This window comes from Lepisma saccharinum, chromosome 12 (genome assembly GCF_977018435.1).
Source record: "Lepisma saccharinum chromosome 12, izLepSacc3.1, whole genome shotgun sequence".
Lineage (NCBI taxonomy): Eukaryota > Metazoa > Arthropoda > Insecta > Zygentoma > Lepismatidae > Lepisma > Lepisma saccharinum.
This window is the reverse complement of record NC_139240.1, coordinates 58,793,764-58,807,970: the sequence shown is the minus strand read 5'-3', so window position 1 is coordinate 58,807,970 and position 14,207 is coordinate 58,793,764. Positions and strand designations below refer to the sequence as shown.

The 14,207-nt window shown below is 36.9% G+C and overlaps 1 protein-coding gene across 1 annotated transcript in view; it reads right to left on the bottom strand.

The window, feature by feature from the left end:
* Exo84 (exocyst complex component Exo84) overlaps positions 1-13,998 on the bottom strand; it is a 53,057-nt gene extending 39,059 nt beyond the window's left edge. The window contains exon 1 of the mRNA XM_083132451.1: positions 13,924-13,998. Coding sequence (XP_082988577.1) covers positions 13,924-13,978 — 55 coding nt within the window. The 5' untranslated portion in view covers positions 13,979-13,998. The remainder of the gene's footprint in view (positions 1-13,923) is intronic.
* Between the last annotated feature and the right edge of the window lie 209 nt (positions 13,999-14,207).

The window sequence follows — 14,207 nt, the reverse complement described above, 5'->3', positions numbered from 1 at the left end:
TTGAATCTGTTCGACCGGTAATTCATGTATTTTTTAAGAGAAATATATGTGCGATGCAGAATTGCCGTTGCTTTTGTTAGCTTCCTCTACGTGGATTATGTAACCTCCTGTCAGTGTTTCCAACCACGCCGTTGTTTCGCCAGAAGATGGTGAAACAAAATATACATTCCTGACCCGAAATTTTAACTATGTCTGCCTAACCTAACTGAACCTAACCTAACCTTGCCATGAATGGTTTGTGGGGATATTGGGCATTTTTCGGTTAACGAGGTTGGAAACACTGTGAACCCACTGATCCACGACGCTAGTCAACTTGGCGCGTGCCATATTGTGTGTTACGGAAGCCAAAGAAGCAAGAACAATAATTACAGTTAATGTAAAAAATGGAACTTATTTTCGTGTAAAAAGCAAAATGACACCTAAAAGAATGTTTCGCAAAGCACAATAGGTAAAAAGCAAAATGACACCTAAAAGAATGTTTTGCAAAGCATTATAGGTAAAAAGCAAAATGACACCTAAAAGAATGTTTCGCAAAGCACAATAGGTAAAAAGCAAAATGACACCTAAAAGAATGTTTTGCAAAGCATTATAGGTAAAAAGCAAAATGACACCTAAAAGAATGTTTCGCAAAGCACAATAGGTAAAAAGCAAAATGACACCTAAAAGAATGTTTCGCAAAGCACAATAGGTAAAAATCAAAATGACACCTAAAAGAATGTTTTGCAAAGCACAATAGGTAAAAAGCAAAATGACACCTAAAAGAATGTTTTGCAAAGCACAATAGGTAAAAAGCAAAATGACACCTGAAAGAATGTTTCGCAAAGCACAATAGGTAAAAAGCAAAATGACACCTAAAAGAATGTTTCGCAAAGCATTATAGGTAAAAAGCAAAATGACACCTAAAAGAATGTTTTGCAAAGCACAATAGGTAAAAAGCAAAATGACACCTAAAAGAATGTTTTGCAAAGCACAATAGGTAAAAAGCAAAATGACACCTAAAAGAATGTTTCACAAAGCACAATAGGTAAAAAGCAAAATGACACCTAAAAGAATGTTTTGCAAAGCACAATAGGTAAAAAGCAAAATGACACCTAAAAGAATGTTTCGCAAAGCACAATAGGTAAAAAGCAAAATGACACCTAAAAGAATGTTTCGCAAAGCACAATAGGTAATGTAAAAAATGACGAAATCAATGAGTGACACATGTTGTTTGGAGATGCAAGTGGTAATAAACTGAAAAACAAGTTTGCATTATGATCTTTATGTCTGATACCAGCATGAAATTTAGTAACACCATCAAATCTGATATGTTAAAAGCTTCAGTTCAGAAGGCCGTCACCAGAATGAAAACAGTGTCCCTTCAAACAAATATGATTATTTTAAAGAAATGAAGGTAAAAGTTGTCAATCGGAATAACGGATTTCTTCAATTTTACAGGAGAAAGTACTTACGGAACTGAGTTTCTGTAGACTTTTGAACGGTCGTGGAAGTGTTTTCTCCCTTCGTTCAATTTATTCGGCCGGTATTTTTCGACATTAATGTCTCTCCGATGCTCATAAGCTCTTGCCTCCATTACCTTCAACTTACGTGAACCAAATGTTCTGTGCGTTCGATGATGTAACCCTCGGTCAGTGTTTCCAACGATGAGATTGTACTCCCTGAACATGACAATTTTAACTATGTTTGCCTTACCTAACAGAACCTAACCTAACCTTGCATGAATGGTTCGTGGTGCTATTTATGAATGGTTTGTGGGGCTATCCGTAAATGGTGTTGGTGCTATGCGTGCATGGTTCGTGGGGTTTTGGAACCCAGAAAAAAAATCTGTAACACGAAAGTAGGAATTTTTCGGGGCATGACTTAAGATGACCGGACCCCTCTCAGATTGTCTTTATATTTGGCATACTTACTAATTGAGGCCTGCTAATGACGAATCTGAAGTTAAAATTTGTCGGAAACGTCTAGAAATTGCAAAATAATTGCGAACCATTGACGCTAGCCCCACGAACCATTGACGTGTGGTTAAGTTAGCTTCGGTTACATTAGGCAAACAGTTAAAATTTGGTGTCGTGGTAGTATCAGGAATATACAGGGTGACTGGTAATTAGATGTATTCCCTGAAAGGGGTTAAAGTAGAGACAATTTGCAATAAATTTTACCATATGATACCCCGTCCGAAAATTAGTAGTTTTCGAGATAATCGAGTTTCAATTGTTTTTTTTTTGAAAATGACAATTTTCCACATAAAAAGATGAATTGAGAAAAAACTGCTCATTGTATGGAACTTATTTCAGCATTTTCTGATAGCTAACAAATAAGTGGTTCATTGAAAAAAAGTTTTTCCCAAATAACAATCACATGTAAGTAACGGGTGGGTCTAAACTTACAAGTGATGATAAAAAAAATGAACTCTTCGTTTACTTGGCAACGTATTAATAACAAAAAATGGTATGACACGAAGCGTACAAATTACGTAAATGACTTCCTTGTGACATCTGCTATCCAACAAGGTACAAATGTTGTTAACATACACATTTGTGTACAAGAAATAATACTTCATTCATCTTCATGTGAATGGAATCAATGAACAATACAATTAAAGAACATTACATGTCTTGCTCAAAGTGGGCACCTTCGTTACGAATGCAGGCATGTAGGTTTTTACGGACATTTGTTCTCTTAACTCGTGATGTGATAGTGTCCTTGATGTGTTGACCAACTGTTAAGATCCTCTCCCTGAGCTCTTCTTGTGAGTTTACCGGTGTCTTGTCATGTGGCTCCAAATGTAAAAGTCGCAAGGCGTCAAATCGATAGGGGGATCGAGCTGGGCAGTCATCATGATGATAAAGCATGTCACGTCTTGTAGCTAGAGGCACATCCTCCAACAACATTGCCATCCCGTTCCTCAAAAAATGTTCATAAGTGATGCCATTTAAGATTTGGGGCAGGAAAAATGGCTCGATGAAATGATTGTTGATGACGCCCATCCATACTTCTGCTTGAGCGTGCGACAGTGGCTGGATGAAAATTACCCAAAGAAATGGATTGGCCAAGGTGGTCCGATTCCCTGGCCGGCTCGATCCCCCGATTTGACGCCTTGCGACTTTTACATTTGGAGCCACATGACAAGACACCGGTAAACACGCAAGAAGAGCTCAGGGAGAGGATCTTAACAGTTGGTCAACACATCAAGGACACCATCACATCACGAGTTAAGAGAACAAATGTCCGTAAAAACCTACGTGCCTGCATTCGTAACGAAGGTGCCCACTTTGAGCAAGACATGTAATGTTCTTTAATTGTATTGTTCATTGATTCCATTCACATGAAGATGAATGAAGTATTATTTCTTGCACACAAAAGTAGTGGGATTGGCTATAGGATAAGCACCACTTATAAGTGTAGAAAAGGAGAGGCTATTTGATTGAACAATCCGATTTGCCCATACTTAAAACAATGGCAAGAGGGGCTTATACCCCAATTCTTCAGGTGTGATACGCTCTGAAGTTTTAAGAATTTTGAATTCTAGTGTAGAAAAGGTGAAGCCTCTTAGACAGATTTGCCTATACTTAAAATTATGTCAAGTACCCATATCATCTTATTGTTTATAGTGTGTTTTTTCTGTCAAAATCCCAGGAGACCCAGTAGAGTGTGGTGCATAGCCCCATGGTTTTTATTGCCTTGCAATCAGGAGGCCTCTGGGTTTGAGTCCTCATAAAATATGAAGCCTCCCCTGATGGCAAAATGTTAATATTGTTGGCTTGTAAACAAGAGGCTCGGGTTTGAGTCCTGATAAAATGTGTAAGATTGAAATACATGTTGCAAAATAATATCTCCATACGTGAGATTTTGAGAATAATTATTGCTAGTTGATATATAATTGATAGCTCCCAGATCTGAAACCTGGTACAAAGTGTTATACAACAGCATAAAAAGAGCAAAATTATTTTATATTGGGGATCACCAGGGCCAAGTTACTGCTGTTGGGTATAAAAACACTAGCTCAGCCAAATACTATATATTCTCATTGCAAAACATCCCCGATCAATACAATAAGACATGTGCATGTGCCTGCATGTTCTTCTAATCTTTTGATCAGTCACATGCCCCGGCCAGGGCAATTAATTGCACGCCTGGGAGATTATATCTGCTGACATATAATTTTCCCCCGAAAGGACACAGTGTAGATTATATCTCTTGCATGCCCATCCATCAGTGTCATTAACTCCAAGGTGAATTCTTAGTTGCCCGCTTCCATGTTTGCCTGAAAGAATTCAGTTGTGTTAATATGTACCTCAGAGGGACTCTGAATATTTACTGCACATTTCAAAATCCCATTTTGAATTGTATTTTAGCTTTTCTGCAGAATAGGCAGAAGTACTGTGTTATTTGAGCTTCTCTGCAATATGCAGATGTGGTGTAGACATAATTCCTTGGCCTATATGTTCTATAATCAAAAGGCCACAGGTTCGAAACCTGGCAGAGTGTCTGAGCCTCCCTGACGGCAAAATGTTGGTATTATTGCTTTGTAATCAAGGGGATTCTGTGTTTGAATCGGCCCTCTAGAATTGTTCTGTGACTCTCTCATTTCTTACATCATAAACATATGATTTTTCCCCTATGAGAATAACACTACATATGGTGTCATCAGGTAATGCCTCATGGAATTCACAGATAATTTTAATGTTTGTCCTGTCATTCACCACAACTTGTTTTCTTTTTGAAGCATTGATGACAAACATGGGTCTCTGTGTTTTGAATTCATCTGGTGTGTAATACATGTCAGTATTGCCAGTAGTGACCCTTTTGTATGCTGTAAATGCTTCATATAATTTAAGGAAATCATCCTTGGAAATGTCTAAATTATAATTTTCTCTAGGAAATACCTCATTTCTGCCATTTTTAAGATATATGTTCTTGATGTTGCAGTTATCAAATCTACTTGAATTTTTTTCCTGATTATTGTGTCTTCCATTCTGAAACAATACCACCACAAAATCCGGCATGTCATATTGTATACTGGAGAATGAATTTGTAGCATCAAACTCATAATAAGTACCAGTTGCGGGCTTCTGTACACATTGATATGTATAAAATTGTAGAGGAATCTGTGGATTTTTTATTATATCTGCTTTGTATTTAAGAGCATAACTGGCTTCATATTCAACAACTGGGATTCTTAGCTCCATAGTCTGAATAAGGCACTTGCCCTCATCAGGTAGGGTATTAGGCAGAGCTTCCCCGGTAGAGTTTAATGTACTGTACCTCATAAAAGCATTATTATCATTGGCAGCTCTTCTAAATGTGATTCTTAAACCACCCTTCCACATAATATCTTTGTAATCTGAGAAGAATCCTGGCAACAGGCGCATCGGGAACAGCACTGTGTGGCTCTTGGATAATATTTTATCACCAGCCTCAAATCCACCTATTTTGTAGTAAAAAGCCTCGGTTTTGGATAATTTTAGTGTGGCCAAAGCTGTGGAGGTAATGCCGGGATAATCCACTCTGTTTATAACACCACCATGTTTTCTGATCTCAATTTCAGAGAACAGATGCGGCACAAAATTATCTACCAATCTTATATTTGAATTTGCCGGATAATCTGTTCCATCGAGTTTTACAACATCAAATTTGATGTATAGATCTGCTCTGTGGGGGTGTATAAAGCCATCCCCTACATCAAGATCAACCTCAATCTCTGTGTTGGGTTGATTTAAATTTGCAAATGTCCTCCTGTTTGGGGGGAATGATTGTAGCTCATAACTCTCAATATTTTCCATTTTTTTTTGTATGTATTTTTATTTAAATATTAATCTCTATGATTGCAGTTGTTGTGGCTCCAGCAAAATCAACTAATTCTTCTTTTTCATTAGTGACCATCAACTCAATGTAATCTATTCTGTTATGGCACACAGGAAAATATAATGTTGGTGATGGAGTGTAGATGATTGGCTCCATAAATTCAGAATTAGGTTTGAATGTTGCAATGATGCCAGTTTGTTTGTGAGTGCCTATGCCATTTGATTTGGTGATCATACCCTCGGCCACATTACAGTGAATATTTAGAGTCTCTATGGCTAAGAATTTAGGTATATTAATAGCAGTGTGTTTGATGGCCGCTTCAAGTTTTGTGTTGTTCTCAAAGCCTAACAGCTCTCCTATAGTACCCAGATCCACTGTTTCTGTAGCAGATACAATCTCTACTCTGTGAGTGACAGAATTTTGACTTAATACTATACCTCTGGGTAATTGAGCATTTAGAGTGGACAGATTATATTGCCCTGGAGTGATGACAATGTTTTGATCCCCAACTGCAATTTTGTTGTTGTGGTGTGTAATATTAGGGATCAAGTACATGCCGTAAAATGCTCTGAGAGCTATTGTTTTGGGATACACTATGTCATCATGTAATTTGAGTTTCAATATTGAATTTTGGCTGGTGAGATGGAATACCCCCATGATGTTTTAAATACCACAGGGCCTTTTGAAAATTTTCAATTGATGGTTTATTTATTTGAGACATATATCTAAGAACAGATAAACACAAATGTCCGCAATTAACATCTTTGAAATTTTGAACACGGGCATTATTGTAATAAAGATTAGCTGAATTTAGATATTTTATTAAATTTTCAGGTGGAACACCTCCAAATGAATCAAACACAAATGCCTCATCTTTTAAATATTTAAGATAACAAATCCAGTGAGTGCCCTGATTTTTGTACTTATCCAAATTAACAATGCCACACTCTTTGTTGAGTGGTTGTTCTGGCAAAGAATCAGACATGTACACACCTCTAAAATTTTTGATGCCCAGTGGCTTGATTAAAGCTTCAATATCTTGGTTTGTAAGCGGCTCTTGTTTTTTTTAAACTTATTCATGGCTCTCTTAACACCTTTGCCTTTTTTCTCCATGGCCAGGTTATGGCGCTTCAATTCATCTAATTCTGCCCTATTTTTCTTGGCATCTATTACTGTTTTTGCTATGGCAGCTGATCCCCCAGCCAAGCTCCCAACAGCCCCGAGAGCTGCTAAGATGGCAGGGATAGTAAATATGAATCCCCCCCACATGTGATTTTTTTCTTGATTGCTGTAATTTTTTTAATTGGGGGGTACTAAGCAACAATTTCATACCATGTCCCTTTGCAATACAAGAATTTTTTTTCTTGCGCTGCTTTTTGGTCAAAAGGCTATCAATAGGCCCAAGAGATTTGAGACCTGCATAAGGTATTTGATACATAACACCCTTGGCCTTCATTGTAGGTTTATTATATATATATTCACAAACCCCACCCCAGTTTTTGTTTGGTGTTCATAGCTATGGTGGTCCCCAATGCTGCTATTTTTTCACTCAAAGAAGCATCTTTGCTTACAAATCTACCAAATGCAGCCTCTTCTAATTTCTTGTCTGCAACATGTCTCTTGTCAAGATCAGAATGTGTGTTGTATGCTATGTCATGGTCTCTACAAGCAGCATCTAGGGGATTTACACCAGGATCCCCTCTGTTTAATCTATGATCCAATTTTGTAATATATGACATAATCCTGTTTCGGCTCTAGAGTCATCATCAATTTCTTCTGTTTAGAGCCAGGTGAACACTGAACCTCGGGAATTGGGGGCAGATCAGAAAATTTGTTGTGTAAATTATCTGGAATTGTCAGATCAACCTTTAAGAAGAGGCCATAGTCACTTTCATCAAAATCCTTAAGATTCTCAATATTGAAATCTTCAACCCATTCAAGCCCTGAATATGGCAGTTTATCCATCATGGCATAACCATACAGGCTGTTTGCATCTACATACAGTATATAATTTGATGACAGTGCTGGATCATAATCAGGAATATATTTGTTATTTGCTCTGGCATATCTCTGAGAACATTGCACCATGCCTCCTCTTATACATTGTTCCATAAACAGATACATATCTTGATCCTGGATCAGATCCAATTGCATTTTAGTGTTTAAAAACATTGCAGACCATGCTAGGCCCGGAGCACTGTAAAAATACATTGGATCCAGCTTATAATTTTGCATGGAAGATTTTCTGAATGCCTGCAGTATATCAGCTAAGAGGGTCACATCAAGTTTTAAATAAGCCTTGTGATAATCACCAAATGTCTTGCATTTTAAATTGTTCCACATCAATTGGGCATGGTGATAATCATCATCAGTGATTCCAGATGCTCTGATTTTGCTGTAAAACTCTTGTTGTGGTGGCAGAGAACACTCATCAAATTTAGAAAAATCTGTAACATAATCATATGGATATACACCCTTCCGCCTAATTAATTTCAGGTCCTGATTTGGAAACAAAGCACATGTGATTTTGAATTGATCATCAGATAATTGAGTGGCCAGTGTAGCCAGGCTAGCCGATAAAATTCTGTAAGAATCAAGAAATCTTATGTGAATAGGAACACCATTAACTTTAATTATTTTGTTAATAGCAATATATTTCTCATCATTTTCAGCTAAAATATTTAAATTATGCTTCTCAAACCCCTCGTACCTGATCAAATGATGAAAATCATAATTGGATGCTCCATGGCAAAATATAGGGATAAATTTTGGTCTCTTGATCTTAATATTACAGCTATTACACAGGGCCATTAAGAATTTACCATCTGTATGAGAATGGTGTTTCACCTTGATATTTATATCTGAAAATTCAGAATCACATACCGGGCATTTTTCTGCATTGTTGAAATCTTCAATCTGTTTCTCTGTTAAAGGCAACATGGGTTTTGATTTTAATAAAATATTAGATGCTATGTCATGGCACTCATTTTCTATTCTAAGTGCAAATTCTTTGATGGCATCTGCTCCCATGTATGAATCTTTTTTACTAACAACACCATCCTGTACAACAACATAATAAAAACTAGAAGGTTCATGTAGCTGGTATGGTGTAATTGAAGATTCTTCAGGATCTGGATTGCAGAATGCAAGAGGTTTGAGATTTGATTCAAAATCACAAACTATATATGCTGGGTGTTCCGACAAGGCTTCAAACTTTTTGAATTCTGCATTTTCACTTGGCATTGGCATCACCATATGAACAGGTTTATAGTTGCCACAGTATTTTAAATGTTCAATTAACTTGTTTTTAGCAATTTCTGCATTCACTTCCCGAACCCCATTCACCATTTTCCTGCCATCAAATACACTTAAACATCTTCTGCACAACTTGAATATTGTATTGGATTTGTCTATTTGCTTTCTCACTAAAGCTTCAAGATTATGTATCAGAGTGTAATGGTGTGTGCCATCCCCTTCAATTAAGAGCAGATCAATCGGAACAGCAGATTCATCATTAAATATACTGATTCTGAGAGGTTCCATCAAGCAATTGCCACGGCCAGTGGAACAAATAAATACATTAATAGATAATTGTTTGCCATTAATATCCCTGGTCTTTTTTTTCAAATTTATCAATATTCTGAACAGACATTGGATATTCTAAACCCTCCATTGCTTCATCAAAATCATGTTCATGTTGTTTATAATAACTTATTCTCTGAGGATTTCTTGAAACTGGAAACAAAGCAGCTAAAATACACCACAAAAAGCATTTCTGGTCGGTATTTTCAATATTAACCACGGCTTTTTTGTTTTTAATATTGGCAGGTAATGGCAAATATGTAGATCCTTGTAATGGGCTGAATTCAGAAATATTAACATATAACTTGTGTGGAGATCCGCATAGGCTCCATCCAGACTCTTTTGCTGCAAATTCAGAGTGTTTAATATTCAGTTGATCTATCAAACTGCTTATTATTTTGTCTGAATTTGCATTTGAATATACAGGTACAGTTTCTGTTATGTGGGGCTGTGTAAATTTTGTGCCATTTGGCTTCTTATATTGTGTAAACAATTTGAGGGAGAGCTTATAAGAGCCATTTTGTGCATTTAGAATTGCCTGCACATCAGGATTTACACTGTTCAAAAAATTCTCAATACCACATCTTGGCTCTGATACAAACCGATAATCTCTTAATTGGCCATTAAAACTGCTATGGATAGGTGGTGCATAGCGTGGCTGCTTTGCAGGTCCAGCATTAACAGGTGCTTCATGCTTCCTTTTCAGACCAGATGTGGATGGTTGTGAGGGCAATGTTGATGACTGTACATAAGAATTACACTTATGCCATTTGTAATATGCCTTGCTTAATATTTTGTGGCATCTTGGACACATTTTCATGGCCTTTCTGCATTTCTTACGGTCGCAAATATGCCGGTGCCTGGCCCAATGAGAACTAGATATATTTTTATTACACTGATTGCAATATTTTTGTTTTGGCATTTTTGTAGTTTATTTATATAAAATTTCTTGGTCCAAAAAAAACCAGAACTATGCCAAAACAATTATAACAGCAATAACTAGGCTCGGGTGATCCCCAATATAAAATAATTTTGCTCTTTTTATGCTGTTGTAAAACACTTTTTACCAGGTTTCAGATCTGGGAGCTATCAGTTGTATATCAACTAGCAATAATTATTCTCAAAATCTCACGTATGGAGATATTATTTTGCAACATGTATTTCAATCTTACACATTTTATCAGGACTCAAACCCGAGCCTCTTGTTTACAAGCCAACAATATTAACATTTTGCCATCAGGGGAGGCTTCATATTTTATGAGGACTCAAACCCAGAGGCCTCCTGATTGCAAGGCAATAAAAACCATGGGGCTATGCACCACACTCTACTGGGTCTCCTGGGATTTTGACAGAAAAAACACACTATAAACAATAAGATGATATGGGTACTTGACATAATTTTAAGTATAGGCAAATCTGTCTAAGAGGCTTCACCTTTTCTACACTAGAATTCAAAATTCTTAAAACTTCAGAGCGTATCACACCTGAAGAATTGGGGTATAAGCCCCTCTTGCCATTGTTTTAAGTATGGGCAAATCGGATTGTTCAATCAAATAGCCTCTCCTTTTCTACACTTATAAGTGGTGCTTATCCTATAGCCAATCCCACTACTCACAAATGTGTATGTTAACAACATTTGTACCTTGTTGGATAGCAGATGTCACAAGGAAGTCATTTACGTAATTTGTACGCTTCGTGTCATACCATTTTTTGTTATTAATACGTTGCCAAGTAAACTAAGAGTTCATTTTTTTATCATCACTTGTAAGTTTAGACCCACCCGTTACTTACATGTGATTGTTATTTGGGAAAAACTTTTTTTCAATGAACCACTTATTTGTTAGCTATCAGAAAATGCTGAAATAAGTTCCATACAATGAGCAGTTTTTTCTCAATTCATCTTTTTATGTGGAAAATTGTCATTTTTAAAAAAAAAATTGTCATTTTTTAAAAAAACAATTGAAACTCGATTATCTCGAAAACTACTAATTTTCGGACGGGGTATCATATGGTCAAATTTATTGCAAATTGTCTCTACTTTAACCCCTTTCAGGGAATACATCTAATTACCAGTCACCCTGTATATATTTCCTTGTCAAACAAAAAATTTCGCAAAAATAGACTGTTTCCATTCCGAAAACTAATGCCTTATTTTCGCATATTTTGCATCTAGAAGTTTCCGACAAGTTTTAACTTCAGATTCGTGATTATGAGGCCTCAATTAGTGAGTATGCCAAATATGAAGAAAATCGGAGAGGGGTCTGGTCATCTTAAGTTGTTCCTTTTTCGGTTAAGAAGGTTGAAACACTGCATACCCACAGATGATAGACAACGCTAGTCAAGATTTGCCCGCCATATTGCGTGTAACACAAGCGAAAGAGGAAAGAACAATAATTACTCAATATGAGAAAAATTGAAGCTATTTTCGTGAAAGAAGCGAAATTGCACCTTAAAGAATGTTTCGGAATGCATAATAGGTAAGTACAAATGTAAGAAATGACAAAATTAACGAGTTAGAGGTGTTTGGCCTATTGACAACATTTAATGAATGAATACTGGTGCTCCTGGAATTATACAATATAAAATAATGTGGCACAGAATTGGACTTTGATTATTTGCAGCCGGCCCACGTAGCAGACTTGGGTAAGAATTTACACTATAGATATTCTGTAATTACTTTACTAGTTGTTATACTCACTAAATATGAAGTCGTACTTACGTATATGCACATAATATTTGGGGGTAGCGTGTTTAAATTGCACATCGAGTTGTAGAACTTGTAAAATAACGTTGTTAATTATCGCGATGATTCCCCATAAACAAACATAGCAACCATGTTTGATGATGTGAAGAAATGACGATCAACGTCCGTTCCGCTGTCTGGAGCGTTGCAACGCTGTTCAGAGTGATTCTCTTTGGTTCATAGCATTGGTTGTGGAAGGTCGTGGAAGAATGGCAGTGAGAAATGAAAAGATTGTTAATGTGCTACAGTTATATAAGTGTTGCTCATGTGCTACAGTTATATAAGTGGAGTGTAGAAGAGGATGGTCGTGGTTTGGTTAACAGATTTCTACAGAAGAAACCGTAATAAGTTCCTGTCGTATTGTCTAACATCGGGAAGGTGTTCTGTGTGAAATTCAGGTAAGTTTTTCGTATCCTGGAAACGGATTTCTTCAAATTTAAAAGTTTGGGGCTCAGTTGGGGGCAGGTGACTCCGGCCAATTTCTAACATGCCTTTAACAGGGAGTCTATAGAAAAAGTCGGGGAGCCGGAGCGGAGGCGGGGCCGCGTTAGCGGTTGGGTGCGGTAGGTCAATTACCCCAGGGACGGAGCCTGGAATCGGTGGGAAATTCGGACTCAAAAATTTCAAAATAAAAAAATAATTTTTTAGTTTAAATTTCCCACAGATTCCTGGATGGATAGCCCCCAAAACCAGTTGCAGTTGGGTTAGGCAAACATAGTTAACATTTGTGGTTGTAGTATATCAGAAATATGTACATTTCGTTGTGAAACGATAGATCTTGCAATAAATAATGAGCAATTCAACATTGTTGGTTGAGATCATGAGCCCCATATTTTCCGATATCTAGACGTGACCCCCTCCTATTTTAATTTCAGATTCGTGGTTGTGGAGGCCTAAATTAGTGAGTATGTGAAATATTAACAAAATTGGAGAATATCTCTATATTGTAAATTAGCTCCCAGACTTGTCCCACGCAATGATTCAGAGGACCTAGGTTCGAGTCGTGGTTAAGGCATGTATCTATCATTTTTCTGTCGCACCATCAATTTCATGGTAAATATGCGATATCGCCCGGATGGATTTCCTCAAATTTACAGGAGAAAGTACTTACTGAAATGAGTTTCTTTAGCATCCTGGACGTTCTTGGAGGTATTTTCCTTCACGGGAAACTAAAAACTTCGTATTTGAATGCTGCCGAACAAGAATTAATCACTTTTTACGTAAGAAACTTACATTGGCTGCCATATTATGCCGTTGTTTCCATTGTGTGCATGCAGATGGCGAGAGCGTCGAAAGTCACACGGTCTCGTCAGTGTTTCCAAACGTGCATTTTTTACGAGAATTTTGTTTTCTTTTTTTTTTACTATGCTTACCTAACCTAACCTAACCTTGCCAGAAATGGTTTTTGGGGCTATCGTGAATGGTTTTTGGGGCTATCCGGCAATGGTTTGTGGGGCTATCCGTCAGTGGTTTGTGACATAATGAACACGAAAGTAGGTATTTTTCGGTTAAGGTTGAAAAACTGCATACTCACTCCAAAACACAAACACGGCGCGATGATCCATGACGAGTGCATGCCATATTGTCTGTACCAATTTGGTACCGTTCTTCATTGGCCCAAAACGTAGAAAAAGTGGCGTAAAATAACAAAACAGAATGCCTGGATCTGACAGATTCCATAATAGTTACGTTAAGAAACGAAATCATTCTAGTTAAAAGTTAAACACTTGTTCTTTCATAGTACAGTATGTCATATAGATAGTTTCGATTTAAAACAAGTTAATAACACTTACATTTATCTGGATTGAAATCGGAAGCACTAATCTTTTTCGCTACAACATCAGCCATCTTCGTTTATGATACAGTTGATCTAAAATCTAAATTGAATATAACTGTGTACCATGTTTAATCATGGACCCAAAAAATCACAATGAAGAAAAATATTGAATATAATAATTCTGATTTAAAATATTCAATAAAGATATAGATTGTAAAGGAAGAAATAATGAATTATTTGGCCACGTAAAACTCCAGTGAACGTTGATAGTTTATTGACCTTCCTGTGAGACAACTTTTA